At 32.3% G+C, this 25,096-nt stretch overlaps 1 protein-coding gene across 10 annotated transcripts in view; it reads right to left on the bottom strand.

Moving 5' to 3' along the window:
- Positions 1 to 25,096, bottom strand: part of LOC150098991 (NGFI-A-binding protein 1-like) — a 685,870-nt gene that overhangs the window by 155,969 nt on the left and 504,805 nt on the right. For all 10 annotated transcript variants that reach the window (XM_090404614.1, XM_090404621.1, XM_090404619.1 and 7 more), the window contains one exon: positions 21,646 to 22,118. In XM_090404614.1, the coding sequence (XP_090260740.1) occupies positions 21,646 to 22,118 (473 nt within the window). The remainder of the gene's footprint in view (positions 1 to 21,645; positions 22,119 to 25,096) is intronic.

The following is a 25,096-nucleotide window of genomic DNA, read 5'->3' as shown; positions in this document are numbered from 1 at the left end:
GAAGAGAAACGTTTCCTTAATAGCTGGATAACTCAAACAAGCAAGACTCTACTGCTCAACAATAGTAGCAGATATTGCACAAACAATACTTAAGCTCTTGAAATGTAATTAAGTATTTACACAGAATAGCTGATAAATATATAAGAAAACTAAGTAAACTGGGTCTTATAGACATTAGTCGAATTATAGACAAATGTCGCGGATAATGCATTTTTTTTTTATTATACATCTTGTAAACAGATTTCTTCGTTAGATTCTGCGCAACTATGGAACTTGTTATAATATATTTATCGTTTTTTGTTTTTTTTTCATATTATAGGCTTGTTTTTAGGCCTGATTAATAAATAGGCTACATGATTTCAGTAATAAAAGTATCTTAACTAAGGAACACATTCTTTAAACGGATAAAACATTGAAATAGTTTCCTACTGGCTCAACAATGAGTGTTTATTTGCCACTCTATGCCAAACCTGAATTGAATCATCAGCTTTTATCTAGTTTACAGTTTCCCTTATCGTAATCTTATATGGTTTCCAGAATGCCATTTTCCCACTTCTATTATTTATTTATTATTTATTTACTATTGGTTTCATTATTCAGCAGCCTGCTTAAACTTCATTACACTACTTGAGATTTGTTTCGTTCTTCTGTCCAGAGGCAATGATTCGTTATTATTATTATTTCTATCAGACCTCCTTCGGTAGAGAGCATCAACACATTACTTCATACTTAATGCTCAAAATGTACTTGACACTTTTCAACAACTGTGCCTTATGAACAGCAAGATATACACTTTCTAACTTACGGAATTATTTTATTGTAGAAATTAAAGTTAATAACCATTGTATAAGTTAAAATTGAAATAGTAACTAGACACCCCAATATGAAACACGGCAGGCAATACTGAATAAAGCAATAGAGTTATATTGCAGAATCGATTTCAGCATCTTATAAACAATGTAGAACAATCCATTGTGTTCTAAAAAAGATCACGGGGTTAATGGCTTTAGAAGACAGTAAAACATAAAAGAAAACCACATGCATTAAGTATGTAACTTGTCCTTCCATGTTTTCATAGGACTATTATGAGAAAGTAGAACTGCCTTAAAAAAAATAAGCATGGAAGCTTCTATTGGGTAGGCTGGTTCAGAAAGCGGAAGTCCAGAAAGCCTGTCAACAAAAGGAAAATAATCGCGAACAGGGTATGCGGGATGGGTGAAAAAAAAAGGGAAAGGTGGGAAAGAAAGAAAGAAAAAAAATAAAATGTCTGCACCTTTTCTGAGGGGAGAGGTGGGGTCAGTGAACGATGTTGATGCTTCAGGTTCCACATGAAGATACCCTGAGTATCGTATGAATCACCACAAGAGATTTCTGTAATAAATACCCAATGATTATTTTTTAAGTTCCATGCTTTACGAATAAATTGAAACAAACTTTCTTAATATAGGAAACGGAATCTGAATGCTGCTGCACATCAGTTACTGCTCTATTTTGATTTTCGAAACCACTGAATCTTTCAAAAGAATATACAGTAATGGGGACAATCTGCAGACTAGCGAATTAACATTTCTGTTCATATTGACATAAATAACTACAAAGTGGTAAATTTGTTGTGATCTTCAGATCATACATTCATACCAGATATATTTGATTCTTCTATCACTTGCTGCATATAAATCTCATTTTCATAACCTATTCTCATGACAACCTATTTAGTATACGATTAAAACAGGAGAATGATTGCATACTTGTTTACACGGTCCTGAAGGCCTGAAAATGACATTTCTTCAAAGTAATCACAATAACAAAATTAATTTTTATATAAAAATGGCAATATATAAAAACAATTACTTTACAGAGCATCCCGGGATGGACAGAGATGAATATAACTAGGAAAATGCTATTTTTCCCTAGTTATTCTAATTTGAAATAAACTATGCTGATACTGCGTGTAGTTCATTATTAAGTGAAACACGTAATAATGATATTAATTAAAGCCAAGGGTACCAATACTTTCCACCCCTCCGTTTTGTGTCAAGACATCAGGATTCTTTTACTTATCCTCTGAATATAATTAGTAATGTCAATGTTTTCATTGTTAAAATAATCTATTTTTAACATAAGACAAAAATAAAAACCACTTACTATGTTTTATTTATTTCACAAATTTGTGCAGTGTTCTTGCTACTAAATGAGTCTTTGAATCTATCCTGCCAAGCTAAACATATTTTCACTTATATATGACCCCTTAGCCTTTAATCATAATAAAAGAATTTAAAAAAAAAAAGTGAGAAGAGTATGGCGATGTACTCATCCCTATCCTCTGAAACGAGTAAGCTTCCTGGTGAAGTAGAGGCGCGTCACCTTTTGATTGGCCGGAAGAACCCACCTCTTGGCGCGACATGATGACAGGAACATGCGCCATGCATCGAGTTCCACTGTCGGCCACCAAAATGCTCCGCCTTTATGCAAGAGGCGTGGTTACTTTTTTTCCTGTTACCCAGTGAAATAGGAAGAGAGCAAAGAAAGCCCACCCAGATTTAATCAGAGTCATTCACTATTTTCCCACATTAATATTTTACGGCTATGTCTTTCTTATAAGTTTAATTAACTCGAGATCTTTGAAACTGCTTTTTTGGCTCTTGTGGACAACGTACGTGAAAATTATCAAGCCGATATCTCCTTCTCCGTTCTGCACAAAGGCAACACCATGCTGAAAACATTAAAATGCGTGTGTAATTCAACACAGAAGCGCCCAAAACTTTAATATCGCGAGAATATTTTTATTATTATTGCAATAAACAATTTGACATTACATATTGTCATTTGTACAGATGCATTGAAATAAACATATATAGCACACTAGTTCAGTTGACGTTAAATAAAACACACACACACACACACACAAAAAGAATAAAAATGAAGTACTTATTTTTCGTTAGTAGTAGTAATTTTCAATAAAAATTTTGTTGCTCTTAAAACAGATACATTTATTTATTGATGTGTAATATTCAGAGTGTTATTATTATTATTATTGGGCTTTCCAAAACTTGTCAATTTCGGCAACATCAACGTAAAAAGCCTTAGAAATAACGTATTAATAAAATACAAACTTATCACATTTATTCTGGAAATCAAGCGCCTCGATCTTTTTTGTGGATGAATTATCCAGTATGCAGACTGTAATTATTCCTTTAGTTCCACAAACTCTTCTCATTACAGCATCAACTTACTGACAGTTCCAATGCACTTCATTCGCTGCTAGTTTCGTTAATGCGTTTTTCGTCGTTTCATTATTTTAGTCTTAATTTACAATGATTTTTTTTAATATCTTGTAATCATTCTGCATGCTTTTATCACCTCTGTTTTTGGTTATTCGTATTATTGTTCTTAAGTCTTCCTAGTTCACCGTAAAACAATAATAATCACAGGTCAATTGCAAATAAAAAAAAAAAATGATTATATGGTTTCACTCAGCATCTCTTCCTTAACAAAAGAAGAGGTGCTGAGTGAAATAATTTTGCACGAATGTCAAAATAATTATTACAATTGCTGCACCAAGCACAAAAATACTGGATTTCCACTTTCGGACTGTTAACTCCCTGACAATCTATCGGTCTTCTTCTATTTTTACTGTCTTTTCCAAATAACACCAGACTAAAGTAACAATAATTTGAAAGTACAGTCCACGAGTGTCAATTAAAAATCATAACATAGCATAATCATTATGCCAATAAGAACACTATTACTGTTATTATTATTTTATTTCATCTTTCCCAAGTGATTAGGAGGATAGTTTTTCCTTCAGCCCATGCATCCATTGCATATAACAGCAGCTCTTTGTGGACAAATTTTGTTCCTTCTTGTCATTATTCGCATAATTAATTTGATTAGGTTTTATCCAGTGCTGTACTTTCTTCTCTTTATTTTTGCTTTAACCGAAATAATTTCGAGCCACGTATACGGTAGTTATTAACAAGGCGCAAAAATATGCATCACCTGAGAATCCTATCCTAATGAACATCATTTAGACTTATAATCCACTGACCGATCTCGAATAAAGTATTCTTCGTAAGAAGCAAAAGTACAAAATTAAACAAACTGGAGCTCGTAATGATTTTACTTTTTTTTCATTTGTACCAGAAGAAGCTGCGGGAGAGAAGAAAGTGAATATTTTGAAACGTTACATTGTGCCAAAATTTTTCTTATCATTTGGTGTTTATAAAATTCCTCTATTTTCAAATTTGGAAACAGCAATTTGCATAATACATGATATATAACGTTCAAGAACGATGTCATCAGACGACACACTTTTACACTTACATAAAATTTTACTAACAAAAATATCAAGACTTTATACATGTAACTAACTATTACTCAACGAGCAGGAGAGTTCCGTTATGCAAAGAACAGCATTCACGTTTATTATATAATTTTATTGTTCTACAAAAAGAGAATATTTTTAAATAATTAATATTTGTCACAGAAGTACTTTTATTTCATGAAATTAGTACGACTTTTAATTTTGTCATAAAATTTGGGGAATGTTAAACTGATATTCAGTTTACAGCAATGCAGAGTTCTACTACCTCCATGCGACTTCGAGTAGTGATCAGTGCTGTTCATATTGGTCAGTAATCATCATCATTCCACTTACATATCGAATAAATTACAGATATTAACAGCCGAAATAACTGATCATAAAAATGATTCCAAAGTTGAATCACACACAAATGCAAGCATGTTGAATTAGAATATATATACTGTATATATATATATTAATGAAATTCTACGGAGCGGTCTCTTTTTCCCTGTGCGAGAGCACCATCTCTTGCTGTGATCAACTAATATCGAAAACACCGATTCTGGAAAGCATTCTCGACTCTGAAAGCTCACAAAAATTAGATGAAGTAGAGATAAATAATGATTGATCTCTTACTCCCCGATTACTTTAGGTGTAATTAGCAAATATTAATGTTTTAAAACTTGTACCATACCCAGGACGAACCTATAGGCTAGTTGGCGGGGATAAGAAGTAGAAAACGAAATTGCCCCGGTCAAAACATCGCATATGATAAACCTAATATAAAAGATACCAGGATTTACATTAGCGGGTTAAACTATGAAGCAGAGTCAAAAAACCTGGTTTTTTTTTCATTGAAAAGTTATAAAATCAAGATTCATTCTCTCTTATGAATATATGTAGATTTGTTTGTTTTTTATTATTACAAATCGGAATTGTTAATCTCACCAATGGATCTGAGAATGACATCCTGTCCTCGGAAGTACAAAGTACAATTTCCAACTAAACAAACTTTAAAAAACGAAGAGGTTCTCTCTTCACCGCCCATTTAGATCACAAAGATAAAAACAAGGTATAATATAGAAAACAAGGTCCTATAACGCATAATACAAAAGAATTGAAAACATTATGATCTTGCCTCTTCTGACAAAAGTTTAGAGAAAAGGCATAATCCTTAATAACGAGAAAAACAGCGAATCCAGCGGAGGCTATCATTTAAAAGTTACACATTTTACGAGACAGTCATAACTTCAATCATGAAATGCTGTTACTACGTGGTAACTATTTCAATCAACAGATTTTTGGCGAGTACTGTATGTTATGTAATACTGATCAACAAACCGGGTAACAAAAAATTACAAATATTGCACACAAAACAAGGAAAGATTATTTTTCAAGATCAATCACATTTGGTGATTTACCGCATTCACAAGTATATGTAACTTGACAGTTTTTCTGCTGCCCTTAACAAGAAATGTAATTTTTAGCTGCTTTATTAGTTGGGTAATAAAGGGTATTTTGCCTTTTTTTGTCAAAGTAATCTCTCTCTTTTAAACTATTTTCTCCATATCATAAAATATTCTTTATTTAACGATGTCGCCGACAAAATGAATAATATTTCTTTCTCAACATTCCAAACTAAAGACTTTGGGCTCTAATCTCACTGTGGAATGGATGTTTACAAATGCCATCAGAAGGCAGATGAATCCCATCATCTGGGATGAGACCAGCAATCTACTTAGTGAAGCCTTGGATTATCTAACTTTCAGCCTACGCACGGTACTACAGATTTTCAACTTTGGTGGGTAGGATTCACATTAAAAATAAATGATAAAATAAGCCTGTAATCCCAACGTTCTTCTTAGGATACCCTTATTTGTCGCGATTAACTTGAAGCAGTTCCACTGTAGAGGAGTGATATTCTGAAGCAGGGATCTCCCACTTAAATCTACGCGCCACGTTCGGCATTTTTATAGATTTACATGAGAAAAATTATATCTAGCAAACAAGGTGAAAGAAACTGTGGATAGTACAAAGAAGACATTCTGCATGTAGCCACGGATTTCACGATCGCTGCTTTAAAAGTTTTAATCCAAGAGTTGAATGAGGCTTTATGGATTTTAAAAGAACAACGTTAAAAGATTTTTCCTTTAAAAAAATGTGCATTTCCGTTATTGCGATTAGGAGAATTCAACAAAAGTTTCAATAAAAAATTATTCGAGTAATTTCGGTACAGAATGAAGCGTTTCCTTCACTGTGGCAATGGCATATCGAAAGTGTTATTGTTTTTAGTAAGATAATAGAGTTATTCATAAAAATCCATGGGTTTTTCAAAAGGGGGCGCGTCTTTTCGGGAGGAGGCACAAAGCAAGGAGTAAATAATAATTTACTACGAAATGAAATTTCTAAAAAAAGAAAATATATATGTGGTTGGATGAACTCAATCTGAAAAATACATCAAATATACCAGAAGAAATACATTGAAAATTCCCGAGAATGGGGACATCCGACTGTTTCATAAAGCAAATTCTTAAGTAAAGTTTGGAAATCAATCATATAAGTAGTGAGACATAAGAGACACTTCCCTTCTGAATTGTCTTAATCAGGAAAATACTTAAATTCGACTCTTTCGTTCTCTCTCTCTCTTCTCACATTAAACAGGCAAACATATTCGCGTTTGATAGTTATACGAATACTTACCTTTTTTTTACTGATTTGTGTTAATCTGGAGGTTCCGGTTACACATACCTGATCTTTGGAAATCTTGTATTATCAATCAATTCCAAATGTAATTTTAATTTATTATATTTTCCTTTATTCTGTCAGATTTTAAGTTCTCTCGACAATTCTTAGTTTACCTCGTCTCTTACCATTTGACCAGGAATCTCATTTACAACTAAAGGGCATCTTCAATATCGTGAATGCCCTTTAGTTGGAAAGACCAGGGTTCGAATTCCGCCTAAGACAAGAAGAACCTTTATAAAGACTTTAACTGAAGTTTAATTAACCGATATCATATGTAGCACGGCTTTTCCTCCCACAAAACAGGCAAACACGCAATTAACAGGCATAATATATGAGCTTATTTCATTGCTTTGGATGGAAATCTAAACCACAACAGTCCGTGTGTTAGTTTTCAATTTCTTCAATAGCTCAACAGATGTAATTAAATTCTGGAATTTTTTAAATCTACATCAATGTTTTTAGCCTGTCTCTAAACCACTGTCTTAGATTAAAGATGTTTTGCCTTGTTAGAAACTTGTTACAATAAATAAACTGATCTGGAATTCATTTTATTTTGTAGTATAATTATTTGATCATCTGCAGAAACTGCTAAATAGTTATCCTAGAAACTAGAAATCTGTATTCCCATGTATTCGATTTATTCTTTTCATTCTTGAAGAATACCAAGAAGCTTGAAGACAAACTGCAGACTTGTTTCACTTCTTCGGTTCACAGCGACTGCAATTATCTTTCCACGTCTTATGTCGTTACATATAATTATATCTTCACATAAGGATTTGTTTTAAAATATATGTCCAACATGATATAAATACTCTTCTTGTATTCAAGTAGCTACATTTTTTTCCATATTAAAATATACCATATTAACTACTATGTTATGCTATGAGGTCAGTAACATTAAAACGCTCCACAGAGAAAAAACGAAATTACGTAAACTCAGAGGTTTCCCATATAATAAAATTACCCATATATACTACAGTTTATTTAACTCCTGATTGTTATGCTATATATGTCATAGAATCGAGGGACACAGATGAGAATTTCATTTGTTTTAATCAAAGCAGTTGTAAAATATTTGGATAGACAGAATTATAAAAGCACATTTTTTTTTTTTCTCTCTGCCAAACATCTTATTATCAATATCTTGGTTTATTTCCAATAATGTTGGCGGATATTTTAAACATTATTCTGATAAATAGAATTTGTAGCCAGATGGACTTAAACAAATCTTTTAGGTCCTTAGTTTTCAACAATAAGAGGGAGTGATTATTATTAAATAATAATATATCCTACATTGTTATATTAGCACGTTATGGCAATCATAAAAATATAATTAAAAAATTCCCGGAAAGGGAAAGGACGGGTTAACAATAAGCACATATGAATTTATTGTCCACTAAGTGAAAATGAACTTTTATCACCATGTGAAAATATTTCAGTTTCGTGAACCTACTATCGAGTGAATTAATATCAATATCACACTACAATTTCTTGAACATTTATACGTAGAATGTTGCTAAGACAGCATCTGTATTTAAAGTTGATCATTTTAATGGAGCTGACAAACTAAACCAGACGTTGTTTTAATTAAATACAATGATGTAAACAGAAGAGAGGATAGGCTTTGTTTCACTTAGAGATGAATAATTATTCATTTCTATGTGAAAATACAGCGGCAAGGTATCGGATAATAAAAGATTCTTCTATCGACTGATTTTGCTTGCTTTTCTTTCTGGCGGCAAGAATATGAAAAATATAGAAAACTAAGTACTAAACCTTAATGCTACTCTAAGCCCAACAACCATATTAATTACCACCAGAAGTAATAATAGTATACCTGAATTTAATGCATTTAAAATACTGTTGCAGAAATATCTGATAGATAAGAATACTTAGGGTAAAATGCTTCCATCTTGGGAATTTCAATAAATTTACACAAAGAGAGTCGCTGATATCATTGGTATTAATGATAGTCCGTTCATCACACCATTCATTAATACCAACACGTGATAATGAGACATTTAACACCATCATAAAAGATTGTAAATGATGCACAAAAATTTGCAAATCTAGAAAAGTAGCTCAGTTCTTCCTCTTTCTTATTTATTATTATTTTTTAAGACACTTCGAGTTATAAATAAAACAGGATGCACACAAAAGAAAAGACTGTTGAAAAGTCGTATGATTTCAAATTCCAAAGCAGTTATTCGGGTCCCTTTTCTGGACTTTCTTCGAATTATGAGGAAACGGGGTCCATTTCTGAAATGAAAATGACTTGCACTACACTTTGAGCCGAGAGTATAAGTGACGTAAGTACGGTTTCAAATGCCTAATTCACCCCTGTGGAGATACCCGACTTCGTTAGTATTTCTATAAATACACACTACCAATGGCATCGTACTATAAAAAGAACAGGATACACATTGTGATTAGGAAGTAGAACACTTTTAAAAGATGTAGGCGGCATTTAAGTTTAGTCAGCACCGTGATACAGAATTTCACCACCTTCATTTCATATATTATATCACGGAGAAAAAATCATATTTTTCAAGCTATCTTTAATAATAATGAAGCGCTTCCTTTGTTTTTAATTCAAACAAATTTAAATCATACGTTAATGGTTGTCTTCGCAACGTTAGCTAATCGTTTAGTCCAGCAGCTGTAATATAATTAATTGTTTCGATACTAGGAATGGAATCTGGGTCATACCCCTTTCAAGAAAATGCATAGATCTCTGCCCTAAAGATCAGAATTACACCAAAATCAGATCATAACTGCACTTTGGATAAATTTCGTTACAATAACTGTTAGTACAGATTGGCGAAAAATAATACACTCTGCATAATTACCGATTTTAAACGTTGTTTCCATATGTTATTCTTACTTATAAAATACTGAACAATAAGCAGAAAATCAGTGGCTGATTTACGTGTGTTACAGGATGAAACATTTTGTACAATAAATGGTTTTACATAAGAAAAGAACAATATTATATTTAGCACTTTAAGACTTAATCCTCCGTCCTCATCTTTCTCAAATGAAATTTATCTCGCTTTTATCTTTTGAAAGCATGTAATCCTATGTCCGGTCACCAGCAATTTGAATGAAAGAAAGCGACTCTGAAAAGTTGGCCATCGCTGCTATAAATAACAGTTCAGAAAGGTAAAATCTGCATCACTTTCGAAGGATTTGAAATCAAGACGACAAACCGTAAATAATAAATTAAACCGTTTCTTTTTTTGTTATTTTCAATTTAAACAGCCGCAATAAAATCCCGACAATTCTAGAATGAATTACAAACGAAAGGAACTCGAAAACAAAACGAAACTTACACAATATGTATGCCTATATGTACGTATGTACATATAGGTATTCTTTTTCAGTACAGTCTGGTTAAGGTATTTAGTGCTGTCTGGTTGGCAGAATGGAATAATGTCTGTGCTCTCTGAAGAACAGGCTGCGAGTTCGAATCCCACTCTCTGATATGGTTGTTCAGAGAGCGCAGACATTCTACCTAATTTTTAGTTCCATTTCAATTGTTCGAATTTCTAACTATGAAATGAAACCTTAAACTTTCTGCCTTTCTCCTCCCACAAGCACATGGAAGATAATATTCAACAGCTGGTGTAAGCCTGAAGTGGGTTTCTGGATTATCAAACCCTTTAGTCCACTAAAACATAGTCCAATATCATGTTAAGAGATTTAAATATCAAAATTAAAGGCTTTTCTTTTCAATTTTTATTTATTTATTTATTTTTTTTAGAAAACTCCAATTTTTAAAAATTTTTTATTTTTAGTAGCGATTGATAGATTCCGTAAACAAGCTGATTGAATTAACCGTCTTATGTTTCTATGATGGCAGTTACTTGGCCATGACTGGCCAATGGGCCTTACACATGAAGAGGAAGATGAATATTTTGTTAAATGTAAAGGGTTCAAAATATTTATTGGGCATTAATAAATGAATAATACGTAATAAAAGGACAACTGTAACCATTTTCTTCAGACTTTACCACGTGTCAACTTATCCTATTAAACTGGCATAATTCAGAAAGGTATGCTAAAATACGAGAAGGTATCATAAATAATACCTTATCCTCATTTAATTTGGCGACTCAATAAAAACTCCATGTAGAGTTATGAAACATGGAGTCTATTCTCTTTCATGTGCTTGGAAGGAGGGGGGGGGGGAAGGCAGAAAGTTTAAGGCTTCATTTCAAATCAAAATTTCAAACAATTAAAATGGAGCTAAAAATCAGGATCAATAAAGTCTTAGTTTACAATGAATCCTATCGATTATAAAATAACTTAGTCCTATTATCAAAGGTCTTCCATTTTAAAAGCCAGTATTTCTCTCTCTCTTTGTAATAATGTTTTTCAAATTGAAGAAATTCATTTTTATCATTTTTCTATATCGAAATGTCAAGTATATATTTGTTTTAAATTTATCAATTGTGGTATACCTTACTTTGGAGAAAATGACAAGGAAAACATCACTGAAAGTTTACGCGAGAAACATTCACTGTACAATATTTTAAGGAAAAAAAAATCAAAAATCAAAAACTTTTTATTTGTAATTTTTGTACAATTGCATTTTCCACTCCAGTGATTTTCTTAAACCGGGGTTTGACTCTCGTGGTAACAGATTCTCAGTTTTCATGTTGTATTGCATATTGCTGAAGCATAGTGATATTATATATATGTACCATATCAACGGAGTAGTACTATATAAAAATTGCCAGCTAGTTGACGAGGCACTTTGTCATTAATACTTACTGCTTTTTTCAACTACATAAATGTTTTACATTTATATTAACACGATTTCGGATTATTTAGTCCTTACATACACGACAGGTTAAAACCTTTCATGGGGTGGAATTTACATTTAAAAAAATTTAAAAAATGACACTTAAGTCCAATTTTTTTTCTTTATTAATTTGCTTTTTTTGGCATTATCAACTTTTTGAATTCTAATAATCAGAGAAAGCATCATGTCTCTGAAATTTCACAGTAAGTTTCCATCCATAAATAACCGAAACAAATGTATATTATTAACTCCACATTTTTGACTGGTGTTCATCTTAGTAATATTGGGGGAAAAATCGTTTCCTACCAAATCAAGTACATTATGATAATTAGAATACTAACCTGTAAGCTATGAAGGCAGAATAACGGATGCGATCGTTAGCATGTTTTACAGAGAGAGAGAGAGAGAGAGAGAGCCTTACTTTAATAAGGATTATAACTCAGAAATTTTTCTTATGTATGTGGATGGAGGAGGAGATTAGTTCTGGTTTAATTTTTGACATTATTATAGCTGAAGATTATGACAGTTGAGAGATGACTCATAGCAACGTAAGGTTATGGGGGCTAGTGCAAGTCGGTCTATAAATCGTGCGTGTTTGTCTCGTCAATTTCTTTTTTTTTTTTTTTTCCGATGGATGACAACACACACGATGAACAGACATACACTTGCTTCACAACCTTATGAGGCCCAGTTGTAACACCAACTAACTCACTTTTAAAGTTCTTATCAGCTCCCTCACGATTCGAGCCTATGTCTTTAAAAGAAAGGCGCTTACTTGGGAGAGGGAGAAGGGACACACCGTGTGTGTGTAAATAATACACGTATTCAGATTCTTGACAGGAGGGATTTAGCTCTGATCTCTCTCTCTCTCTCCCTTTATGAAGCCTAAGGTTTCCATACTATTCGTTAAAAAATAGAGGAAATTAAATAATTTCACTAAAATCAGTTTTGGTTTAAAGGTGACTAAACTACAACAACAGCCGACAACCTGGAGAGTAAGCCCATTTCGGATTATAGGACATAAGTCTGAAATGGATGTAATTTAATAATAATAATTTAAAAAAATGAAAAAATATGGATGATATGAATAGTTAAAATTTGGAGTAAGATCTGTTTGTTTTCCTGATATGAGTGATTAAATTTAGCAAAACTGTAGGACCAGATCATTAAAATTACTATTATATATATATATAATGCTGTGGCACATAAAGATACAGAAAATGATAAGTAATAAAATACTGCCGGAAGAGGGCGCAGTAAGGAACTGTTCTGGCAAATGCGTTGTAGTGTAAATGTCGAGTGAACGTTTGGTGTATACGATGTGATCAATTTCTTGAAAAATTAGACTAAAAATTAGATTCAACTTCCAATCTCAGCTCATAGATAACTTCACTTCTCCGAAATGATCCATTAAAAATTATTTAATCAGGAAGGCTAGCTGATGTTAAAACAAAGAGATCGCTCTTATGTTACAGATAACAAATTAAGTACCAGAGACGAACTTTTTTTTTAAATACGTAAACGAACAGTAATTACAGTGAAGTTACAATGAAATCAAATAAACCAATCGATTCACTGAAAACCACATACTGATAAATAAAGGGTTATAATTTCAACTCTCATGAATTTATATAATAATCTTAAGAAAAAAGTGCCTGAGAATGTGTAGTCAAGATTAATATATTTTGCATTTAATAATTATGATTAATGCATTTAATAATTATGGTAAACTTCACTAAAATTTTATCAGAGCAAATATAGTCTATCTAGATATAGGCTTTGCTTCTTTGAACTCAAATGACCCCTCTTATAAGTTAAAAAAATTAGACATTTTTTTAAAACCCTTTATTCATACCTTTACCCCTTCCTCTATTAAAGAGGATTTTCTTTGTTGCGATATCAACAAAGACTTTCGTATATATCTTTTGTTAAGATGGTGGAGCTGCTATTCTTCCTGAAGTAAGCATGCCTTGAACTTCACCTTTAAACGGTGAAAGGGAAGTCGCGCAGTCGTTGAACCGGTTTTGTTGGGTATGGGCGCACATGGGCAATGACCTCCTAAGAATAAAAAAAGAGAGAGAGAGAGGATAAGCAAAAAAGGGGTAGAGAGAGAGTTAAAAAAAACGTGTACGTAGTGCGAAACAGAACGAAGAACAGGAAGTGGGCTGTATGGTTGTTGAGAGTTCCCAGTCAAAGCCTTTAGTCCCAGTAAAGGGGTTCACCCAAACAGGAGTGTTGCTGCAATGCGCTATATTTTTGGTTTAAGCCTCACCTGGATAGATAAATTTGAAGTTTTGCAACCTTTTCCCGTGGGACTGGGATAAATAGCATACAAATAATGCATTGACACGTAGAAGTAAATTAAAATGTTTGCATTTTTATGCTGATGAATATTGTCATAGAAAGAAACAAAATGCAAAAATGTTTGAAAGATTTTCTATTTCTCGTAAGGCAAGCCTTTTTTATTGTGAAAAAAAAATGAAGATGGTTCATTTGCATTCCTAGTACACAAATGCACCTAAATCATATCAGCACAGACATATTCTTTATTCGAACATATATATTATTTATTTTATTTACAAATTAAGTTAGCACAACGAGTACATACATATATTACAAACGTACACATAATATTCAATAAGTTAATCAAAATTTTACAAATGCTGTCATCTTAGTCCAATTATGTTAATTAGCACCTTACTACTTGTAAACAGATACTAAGGTGAGTGATCATGGGTTCTTGCACATCGTAAAAGAATCGTAATGCTTTGTTCTACTTCGTGATCACTTTGCAATCGCCAAAAATTATTCTGGAATAGGTTAGCAATTTAATGATTCCTTAAAGCTTGTGTTTAATTTTTTATTCACGGCCAGGAGTATGGCTAGATTTACAGATGAGAAAGAGAATGAAATCGTTGGAATCTACCTCAGTTGTGCCGTAAGAGGTAAATTTACTTTATCTGCTAAGAGCGGAAAGCAAAAATACAGCACTAATTTCATATCATGCAAAATTTTCTAACAAAATTTGGGCAAAGTGAACAATAAATCCAAGCACATCGATTTTAAAATTAAAATATTGTTAAACATTTGTCACTTGGACTTAAGCCTAATAAAATTTTACGTAGAAAATATCCTTCGAAATAAGCTATTTTCTAATATGAATGAATAAGATTTATAAAACTCGCAGTACAGTACTTTTAATTTACCAATTTCAATAATTCTCTGTGTAAATGAAGATACGTGAAACAGCCATTATTGAACATTTCATTACTCAATAATTTATTTATACTGGGAACAACAATTTTTCGTGACTATTGAATTCAGTCATTTCTGTTGGAAGCTCATTGTTTATTTTCACACTTTGGACATCCTTTCTGTTGAATTATATTATTATATACACATATGCAACAGCATGCAAACGGAAGAGAATCTGCAAGAATTATGTATATTTAGTTGACCAGCAGTGTTGGTTATAAGCATCTAAGAACCAGCCTGTTACATTAGCATTAGTGCAAGAGGATTCGCACTTTGACTCGTATGTAAAGCAGGGAAGCCAGAGACACATTTTCTTTAGGAATATAAAGTGCTATTTAAAATGCTATAAGAGAATTTAAACAAGAACCCAGTTTTTCACACAATTTGGTCCAGTATTGATTTCCCAAATATGGGATTGGGAAGCTTTAAGCTAAAACTGTTATTAACTGTGGAAGCAGGAAGTTTAAAACCTTTTTTTTTTTTGCTTTTATTTTGCAAAAGTCTGCATTTTTTCCCCAGTGGACAATCCTAAAGCACATGTCATAGTCTTCACTCCTTGATCACCACAAAATTATCTGTCATATAATCATAAATGTCCAGAGAAGCACTACTCAACTTTGGAACTAAGTGTACTCTAGGTATCCTTCTATGCCGCTGTTATATCCAGCTCAGTCTGAAAAGAAAGAAAAAGAAAGAGAAACAACTACTGAAAGCACAATATCAAATCAGAGTGAAAAGACTTCAACCACTTAATATACTAACAACAAAACAATTTAATTTACATCACCACACATTCGCCTTTCAAAGCACAAACTTAAAGGTGTAATTTTAAATGTTTAATATTAGTTACACACGTGGTGAAGCCTTTTCAGTCTGTTTTAATAGTGCGACTAATTATTCGGCAAAATGCTTTCAGAAGCAGTATAAAGGCTGACCAGACAGTGAAATGAAAGCAAACCTTATATTTGGGATGCTTTGAAAAGAGAAAGAGGGGAAACCACTTGGTTCTACATGAATAAAGCCCTACCTGTATGTAGATGTTTCGTTTTCCATCAAATTAAACTATAAACAAATTCTTGATATTAACAATGAAACAAGTAAATTTTACTGTCCGAGCTGTATCTTACTTTCTTTAAAGAAAACTTTCTCTGTAAGCTATTATTCATTCATAAAAATTATTACTGGTTATTTAACAGCTAACTGAAATCTGACTACGTCTGATTATAAGTTTTAAACTAATAAGTGCAAGCAGGCAGACTGTGAAATCAAACAATATTTCATATTTAAGGTCAGAGTAGATGACCGTTAAAATTAAAAACACGACACGTTATTTTCATATGTGTAAAATATTAACGTTAATTTAATATTCAAGACGACTTTGAAAACAAAACTAATTATTGATTTACATTCTTCCAGATTATGGAAGTGAAAGAATACCACCGACAACTGCAACTCTCCACTTCAAATATTAAAAGCAACAAGGACATTAAAGAGCTTAATGAAACTTCAATTGTAGTCGATTTCGTAATAATACCTTCTTAAGGAAGGTCCTATCCTGAGGGGGGGGGGGGGCACATCCAGTTTTCTGATGATTCTAAAGTAGGCAATATGACAGAGGTCAAGCCTCCATAACACTGTCTAGTTTAGATTCCATATTCTTTTTGTGAGCACTCTAACATACATTTCTTACTTTGTTTTTTTTTCTCTAAATTTTTTGGAATAAATCGAATTTATGTTTACATGTGCAAAGATGAAGCAATGCTGTTCAAAACCGACCTTGAACACATACGGTGGTAATGCATGCACGTTCCGGTATACATATGAACTTGATTATTTATGCAGTTAATGCCGTTGCCACCCTATATGGAAGGCCTGTCTAACCCAAAGTTTAGGAAGAAAGTCGCAATGCTTATTTAGAAAAGAAAAAGAAAAAAAAAAAAATATATATATATATATACGTTAATTCAAAATTTTCTCCATGGAAAACTGATTGTTGCTTTACTGACCATCGCATTTTCCGAGAGTCTCGGTACTAAACTTGTAGGCGAGTTTAACACCAGCAAAGACTTTTCGAATGCAATATTATTTAATAATCTCTCTCAACCTCTCCATCCTAACCAGTAATTATAACATTCAATTTTTTTGAAGAAAAAAAAAAGTACTATTTAGTGTGGCAGCATGCAATTTAAGTTTCAAGATCTCTCACGAACGAAGTTTTACAATTTAAACTTCAACATTAAATTAAAGAGTTCATTATTAAACTTTTGTCAACAGTGATACTACTTCAAACATTCAGATAAATAGCGATTATACAAGAAGAGTATTTTAATTTCCTCAATGAAAAAAGATAAGTGAGTTTTGTAAAAACAAATCGAAGAACAATGTTTACCCCTCAGTTCCTTACCCTTTTGTTCAGAATACCAAGTATGTTGGCTTAAGAAAACGGAACTGTTTGCACATGACTAAGATATCCCATATTAAAGATTAAGGATCAAGGAAACAGCTGTTATTGTACAAAGTGACAGAGTCAAGCGGGCGGTATATAAATAAGGTTTACCCGTCCACAACAAGATTTTATATTAACAGTGGATTATAGTTCAGTCATTCACCAACCAAATCTTTGACGTAAAAGATCAGTAATCTGTTATAAAAGATGAATAAAAAGCGTATACACTCAATTTTAGTTTGTAAAATTTATGTCGGAATATTTACATATCCTAATGGCATGAAAATAATCATCTTTCTTCTTCTTGAAGAAAAAAAAATGCTTCGTTATATATAAACGCTATTCGTGATACTATCTTTAGACGAACAATTAAATATTAAAAGAGCTCTTTGTAGCTGTTGCTTTGTTTAGTCTTTCGGCAATATTGAACGGTGTAGTGAAGAATATACCGTTATTACAGTTGTAATAACGTATATATCTACAGTAATTTTTTTCATTCAATTTCTCCTTAAATTCGAAAACTTCCTTTTACTTCTAATTTACCCCCCTCCCCCGGCATTTATTCTCTCCGTATTCCAATCACATTAAGCACTTGCGTTGTAATCGGTACCAGAAATCGGAGGTTTCTCTTGACTCATTTCCCCATTTTTGATATTCTTAATTTTACTTTAGCAAATTATTAATGTCCATTTTTAATGCTTAAGCATCTACTAATTCGTTCTGTTTATAGGGCTACCTATTACCTAAATTTTTATGTAAATCTACAAAACAATAGAACCGATATTGACTTGTATGTTATATGACAACAAATAAACTACAGCATGTAAAGGCTGAAATGACTTGATTCAATTGGTGCAATAATGAATGCATATTTTAGAAGACTATAATGAAACATACATTTTATGATCGTTCGGATCATTTCAATGCTCACTTTTTATGTTGCGTTCGTGACACATAACCTTATTAATTATTGAAAATAACGTTCGATGGATAATCGAATCCAATTAAATTTTCCATTCTGCTTTTTCTTAGGTACTAGATATCGGAAATAGTTCAATGCACTTTCCCCCTTCTCTCTTTTATCACATACAAGAATTCTTCATCCCGTTTTACTGTCATTAAGCATTTATTCTTTTTGCTTTCTCTATTTTGAAGATACCTTCTGAGTAATACCTACTACAAAGTTTTGTGCTTTTCATTTCCCCTGAACTCAAAGCCTTTGAATCCCCACTCAAATTGTTTTCTTCGTTTCAATTTTTCTTATTTCTGTTATTCCTATTTTTTTTATTATTGTCCTCCTATAATTTTTGCATTCTGCATCAATATTATGCATTATATGAACAATGCTCCCTGTCTGATCAAATTTATTAAGCAACTGGAGGAAATGAAAATCAATGAAACTAGCTTTCTAACCTATTAGTCAGATTCACCACTATGTATATATATTAGCATATTTTCAATCAAAGCAAAAAAAAAATTGTCCTTCAATTCCTAAAAAAAATTTCCTGTGAAACTAACACAAGATGACAGTTTGGTAACAGATCTATATATATATATATATATATATATATATATATATATACACACACACACACAATACAAAAGAGATCAATATCAGATTGGCTGCTAATCGGTAAAATTACAGCTGTCGCACCTGTCCATCGAATTTACAAATGAACATGAACATTGTTAGCAATTTGTGACCATTTACATGAGCCGCAGCATTCAAGTACTGCAAAATCCATTACTCTGAGGGAATAAAGTAAACCTAAGTGGGATGCAAAAGTCAATATGATGGCTACGGTAAATATAGCATATATTTACTCGTGCTTCAATACGATGAGAGAAGTGGTTCTTTCTCTCAACAGCATTCCCCAAACCATCACCCTACCATTATCGATATGGACTACATTGGCAAGACATGTCTGCTATTCCTTTTTTTTTTTTTTAATTTGTTAATGGCATATAACTATACCTTTCGATTACAAACGTAATATAAGACAAGCCAAGGAAACGAAAACAGCAACGATAGTATAGTGATTCACTAAAACCATGTAGGCCTATAGATTCACGTCAATCAATCGCCATACTATTTCTTTAACATCTTTTCAAAACAGAGAACCTGTAATGTCAGACAATAACGGTATGTTTTCCCACTTCCAATTTTTCATCACATGCACTGAAAGGGAATTCTGCGATTTCAGATGGATACTTAATTTCAGAACACAAACGTCTGGAGGTCCCATACTGTTCTAGATATCAGTTCCTTCTATCCCATATCAATGTCTTCGGTGAGATTTTCAAGGACTGGCCTCTGATTTCTGAGAGGCAAAGATTATAGTCTAACTGGAATTTATGATGAACTCATTTTTCAGGAATTCTCGTTACATGGTCTTAATAGCAGACATCCACTTTAAGTCCTAGAGGGTATCTGCAATGACATTCCAATAATCTGTTTTCTTTAACAGCGCACTAGCTTAACTGGTACTAACCTCTAATAGAGGATATTGATATCGGGCTTTTTTTTCCTATGGTTCATACACTAACGCAGTCTGTTGTATAGCAAGTTATATAGTCTGGTGCACTGTGCGTCAGACTATATAACTTGCTATACAACAGACTGTGCAGATCCCAGACCAGCAGGTGTTGGAACGACTCCTAATTTTTGTTAGAACTGTGTAGCTCTTGATTTGTTTACAATAAACATCACCTTAAATGATATTTCGGAGAATTTGAAAAAAAAAAAAAATACTGTTTCAAGTAATAGTAATTTAAGAATCATTTATTTTCTGTAAAAATAAAATTATCTGTAGAATATATTAAATTTTATGTTTTCATAAAAAATGCTTTATTTGAAATATTCTTTGTACACCATTTTAGTCATTTTACATTTCTATGAGTTATTGAAGTCAACTCTACTTTTTCAAAGAATTAACTCGAAAATAAATATTTTACCTAACCAATCCTACCTATTTCATGTGATTTTTATAAAGAACCAAGCTGATAATGGCTATGAATATTATCAAACTGGAAATATACTGAAAAAAAAAATGAATGAATATATTAGGACTCCTGTCAAAATCCTGTTGTTACGTAACAGCAGCAGATGCTAATTTACACTCAAACAGAAATTTTGACAAGGTCTCTTTCCATCCAGGTTGAGGTAAGGGTATCTTTGCATAATAAAATATAGTAGTAGACATAACTAGATGATTTTATAACATGTAAATACGGTATTAATATTCTTAATGCTTGCAATCGCCTAACAAGTAATAACCTTTTCAATGCACAGTTGGATGATGTATAAGCTATGGCGAAAGAGAGTAAACCGCATGTTTAATTATTTACTGGATGGCCATCCAAATTTTAAATAAAATTTTCACTTACGGTAAATATAAAATGGGTCAAACACTATATTTGTGAGTATATTTTTACTACACTAGATGAAACAAAGAAAAGTAGATATTTCCCTAACTATGACTTCCAGAGATAGCATAGTAGAAGAATATCTACTATTTTTTATTTTAATTGTAACGAAACGGAGAAATTTAAATCGTTAAAATAACATTGAAAATGCACGAAAACGAATTAAGATTTTTAAGTTCTCACACTAACGTCGTTTAGTTAAGAAAATGATTTATTATAGAAATCTGGAATCAAAAAAGGATATATGCCACATCCTTGCATGCAAAGCGAATTATTAGTTCGTGCTTGTGCCTATTAAATAAAATATATATTTGTATAGATCTTTATGTTTCAAAAAAGAAAAATATATTTGAATATCCCAAAGGCATTAAATATTCCACTTGTGTTTTAACTAGCCACCATCTGCGTTGGAAAAAATACAAAATTGAATAGAAATTTCCGATTCGAATTTTTTTGCTATGCTAGGTGGTTAAGTCCAAAGATGAGCACCCTACCACACCATAGTCTATATATCGTTATTATATGATCATTATAGAAACATTTCATTTTGAACCTCGATATCTGACTACTCTTATTCTAAAAATATATAAGTAGCAAAATGACAATGTTCAATACCTTGAATTAAAATGGTACAACAAACTGAATTAAATTCAGACTACTTACCTGGGGTAATGGCTGTGGGGGTAACTGATGATGATGATTTTGAAGTGACTGTTGTTGTTGTTGCTGTTGTTGCTGCTGCTGTTGCTGCTGTTGTGAAGGGGGTTGTGGCTGTTGTTGTTGCTGTGACTGTTGTTGTGGAGGCGGTGGCGGCGGTGGTGGTGGCGGCGGCTGTTGATGTTGATGCTGTAGAGAAGTTGGATGTTGCTGATGTTGATGTTGTTGCGGATGATGATGATGCATCATTTGTGACGGTGATGGCACATCTTTATTTCCAGGGGAAGGAGAGGAGTGACTATTGTTGGTCAGCATAGGAACAGGAGGACTTGGCCTCATAGGTAGAGATGGGGGTGGCGGTAGCTGGGGCAAACTCACTGGACCCGGTCTAGTTAGGGCATTCATGGGATTCATGGGAAAGGCATGATGATTGGGATGGTTTGGTGGAATAGACGGTACCAATGGAGCCTGGAACATACCTATATTAGCGAAAATAGAAAAAAAAAAAGGAATTGCTTTTTATCTAAAAGACAAATGAAATTATTATTTAGTTATTAATAAAATGATGCAATGTATTTTACTACAGGGTGGCCATAAATTAACTTTCCCTCTTTGGAGGTATCTGTAGCTAAAACTAATACACGGAATGACCACATTTTATATCGAGACTTTCGAAGGTATGGGGAGATGAATTCCGCGAAAAAAAGATTTAGTACCAAAAATCGCCGATAGGGGAATTTTTGTCGCTGGCGGAGCCGAAAGCAGTCAAATATTTGCAGTAAACGCAGGTAAAAATTGTCTTTGCATTGCAGAAAAGACCTGTAATTTTAAACCCCGTACTTTTAAAATAAGATAGAAAATTACAGTTTTGATTATAATTTCACAAAAAACCGATACACTTTCCAAACAAACTGACAATTTGATTATTTGTTTTCAAATTTGTAGAGATCCAAATCTACATTATATTTCTTCAAATATTTTTATTCATTTTATATACATAATTTGAAAATCTTATCTAGAGACAAAAAATATAACTTTACATCAAATATTTTATGTGAGGCATGCCGAGTGGCATATCATATCATAATAGGGAGCTTCCTATTAACATAGTTTTAGTTATATTCTAGCCACAATGTTTATTATAAGTTATATTTCAAATAAAATATTATAAACATTAGACAAAATAAATCACCAACCAAACAGTGAATTTTAAAGATTGTATTATTAACATTTTATAAAATTATAACACTTTCCAAGAAGATTAAAAAAAATAGCTTCTTTTTCTTCTATGCAAGAAGAGTAGAACATAATTAAAGAGTTGAGATGGGAATGGTGTAAGTTCCAAAATAAAAATTATTATTTAGGCACTTAAGACTATGACAGGTCACAGCCGCGCTATCCATTTGCAGAGAATTGATGGCACTATCGATTGGCAAATAGGTTAATACAGGATCATTAGCCCTAACATTTAAATTAATTTTCTAGAGTTTTCATTTTTTATTTTTTGCAAAATTTGGATGGCCTGAAATGTCAATCGTTCAAATGTCGAAAAACAAAGATCAATCATGAAGCAAAGATCGCATATATTAGGATATTCGCATATATTTAAGATTAAGTAATCCTAAAAAAAAAAAAAAAACGAAAAATGTGATGAGTTTTCAGAGTAGTTAATTGAACTGTCGGTGATTTGTTGGTATGATGTAGCCATTCTCAAACTATGTTCTGCAGGCTTCATGGAAAAATTGAGTAAATTAGGGGGGGGGGAGTTCAACTGCAAAAGAACTGGGGGAAAAACACTATTTAAGCTTTTTTTCCCCTTCTTCACCAAAGCATGATTAAACAATGCACATAAAAAAAAAAAGCTAATAGTAACATTCGTAGAGTAATGCCCTTCATTTGATATTGGCAAGCGCGAACGATACTTGGGTTCCAAGTACAACTACGCATCTATTTTTGATCGCTTTATATAAGGTCGTAGCTTTTATAGCTTGAAAGTTTTTATTCAAACGATTAATATTTTGATTTTTAAAGAATTATTTTAACTTAATGATGATTAAAATTTTCACAGTGTAGTAAAATTGTTTCCTTCTTTCACTTTTTTTTTTAAAAAAAAACATATTCGGGCGAAAATCATTTTGCGTACATAGATTACTCTTTAAACCACTATTTACTGCAGAATAATAATTAGCATTTTACTACTCAGTACTATTCTTAATTACATTGTGATTCTGAAACATCGTATATATATATTATTTTAAGGAAGAGAAAACTATATTTTAAAGATTTACATTGCTAGTACCGTGAATTAAAAGATTCATGATTATCATTATTATTACTTTGAATGAATAGTAATTGTACAATATTATATATTAATAGAGAATTCATGTTGATATAACAGTAGGTAACCAAAATAATACGAAACATGCATATAAATAAGCATTCTAAGTATAACTGAACAAAATCTAAGTAAATCATGTGGGTGACCGATCCAAATATCAAAGTAAACAGATTTAGCAAGTAATTCGGATGAAAGAAAAAAAAAACTGCAAAAATTTAAACTGCATTTAAAACATTTTACCGAAATTTCATATACATAAAATACTTTTAAAAAAATCTTTTATCATTAATGCATGCCTATTAGTAATTAAATGCAAGGATGTCATAGAAAAATTCCAAGTTGGAGTGCTTTTAAGTTGAATTTGTAAATAAATCCAAGTTTCTTTATAACTTAGATTCATATGCAGTCTAACAACAGCTTGCTAACATTTATTCTCTTTAGACATAAAAAATGAGCTGTTTTTTTCCATTCATCCGACAATTCTTAGCTCATGAGGAAACGAGTCCTTGGAAGACGAATCAATCAACGGCATATTGACCCGCCTCCCCACTTTAACAGCCACCAATAAGACTGCAGCACTTTCCAGCAATCCCTAGAAGAGGCCACGTTCATTATTTCTTTTATTTTACGAAAGATTAGTTGGTGCATTTTTTCCCTTATGCATATTCCAGTATAGAAGAAATGTTATGGAAATAATCCGCATTCTGTATCCAATGGCGGAGAAAATAAGGCACTTATAAAGCAAGGATGGCATACTGAGAATAAAAACACAGAGAGAGAGAAAAGGGAGACTTATTTTTATGTTACATACTGATGCAAAAGGCAAGCATAAATTTGTAAATGGATGCCCAAACCAGCAAAAAATAAATTAATTAAAAATGAGCAACTGCTGCAAGTTTGATTCAGGTTATGTGGATACTGCGCTGTTTCATTTTTTCTATAAAATTAACCATAAGTAAAGAGATAATAACATTATCTTTTAGCTTCTCTTTCGTCTCCATCAGCAGGTTTTCTATGCTACTGGTTTCACTTCAGTAAACAGAAACATACTGTCAGCATAGAAGCATTAGGTTAAGTGACTGGTTGATTGGGATTGTAGTCGAAGCAATTAAGGCTACC

Source organism: Typopeltis vanoorti, chromosome 15, assembly GCF_054136105.1.
Source record: "Typopeltis vanoorti isolate ZY-2024b chromosome 15, IOZ_Tvanoo_1.0, whole genome shotgun sequence".
Taxonomy (NCBI): Eukaryota; Metazoa; Arthropoda; class Arachnida; order Uropygi; family Thelyphonidae; genus Typopeltis; species Typopeltis vanoorti.
Note: the sequence above shows the minus strand (reverse complement) of the source record. Positions and strands in the feature narration are given on the sequence as shown.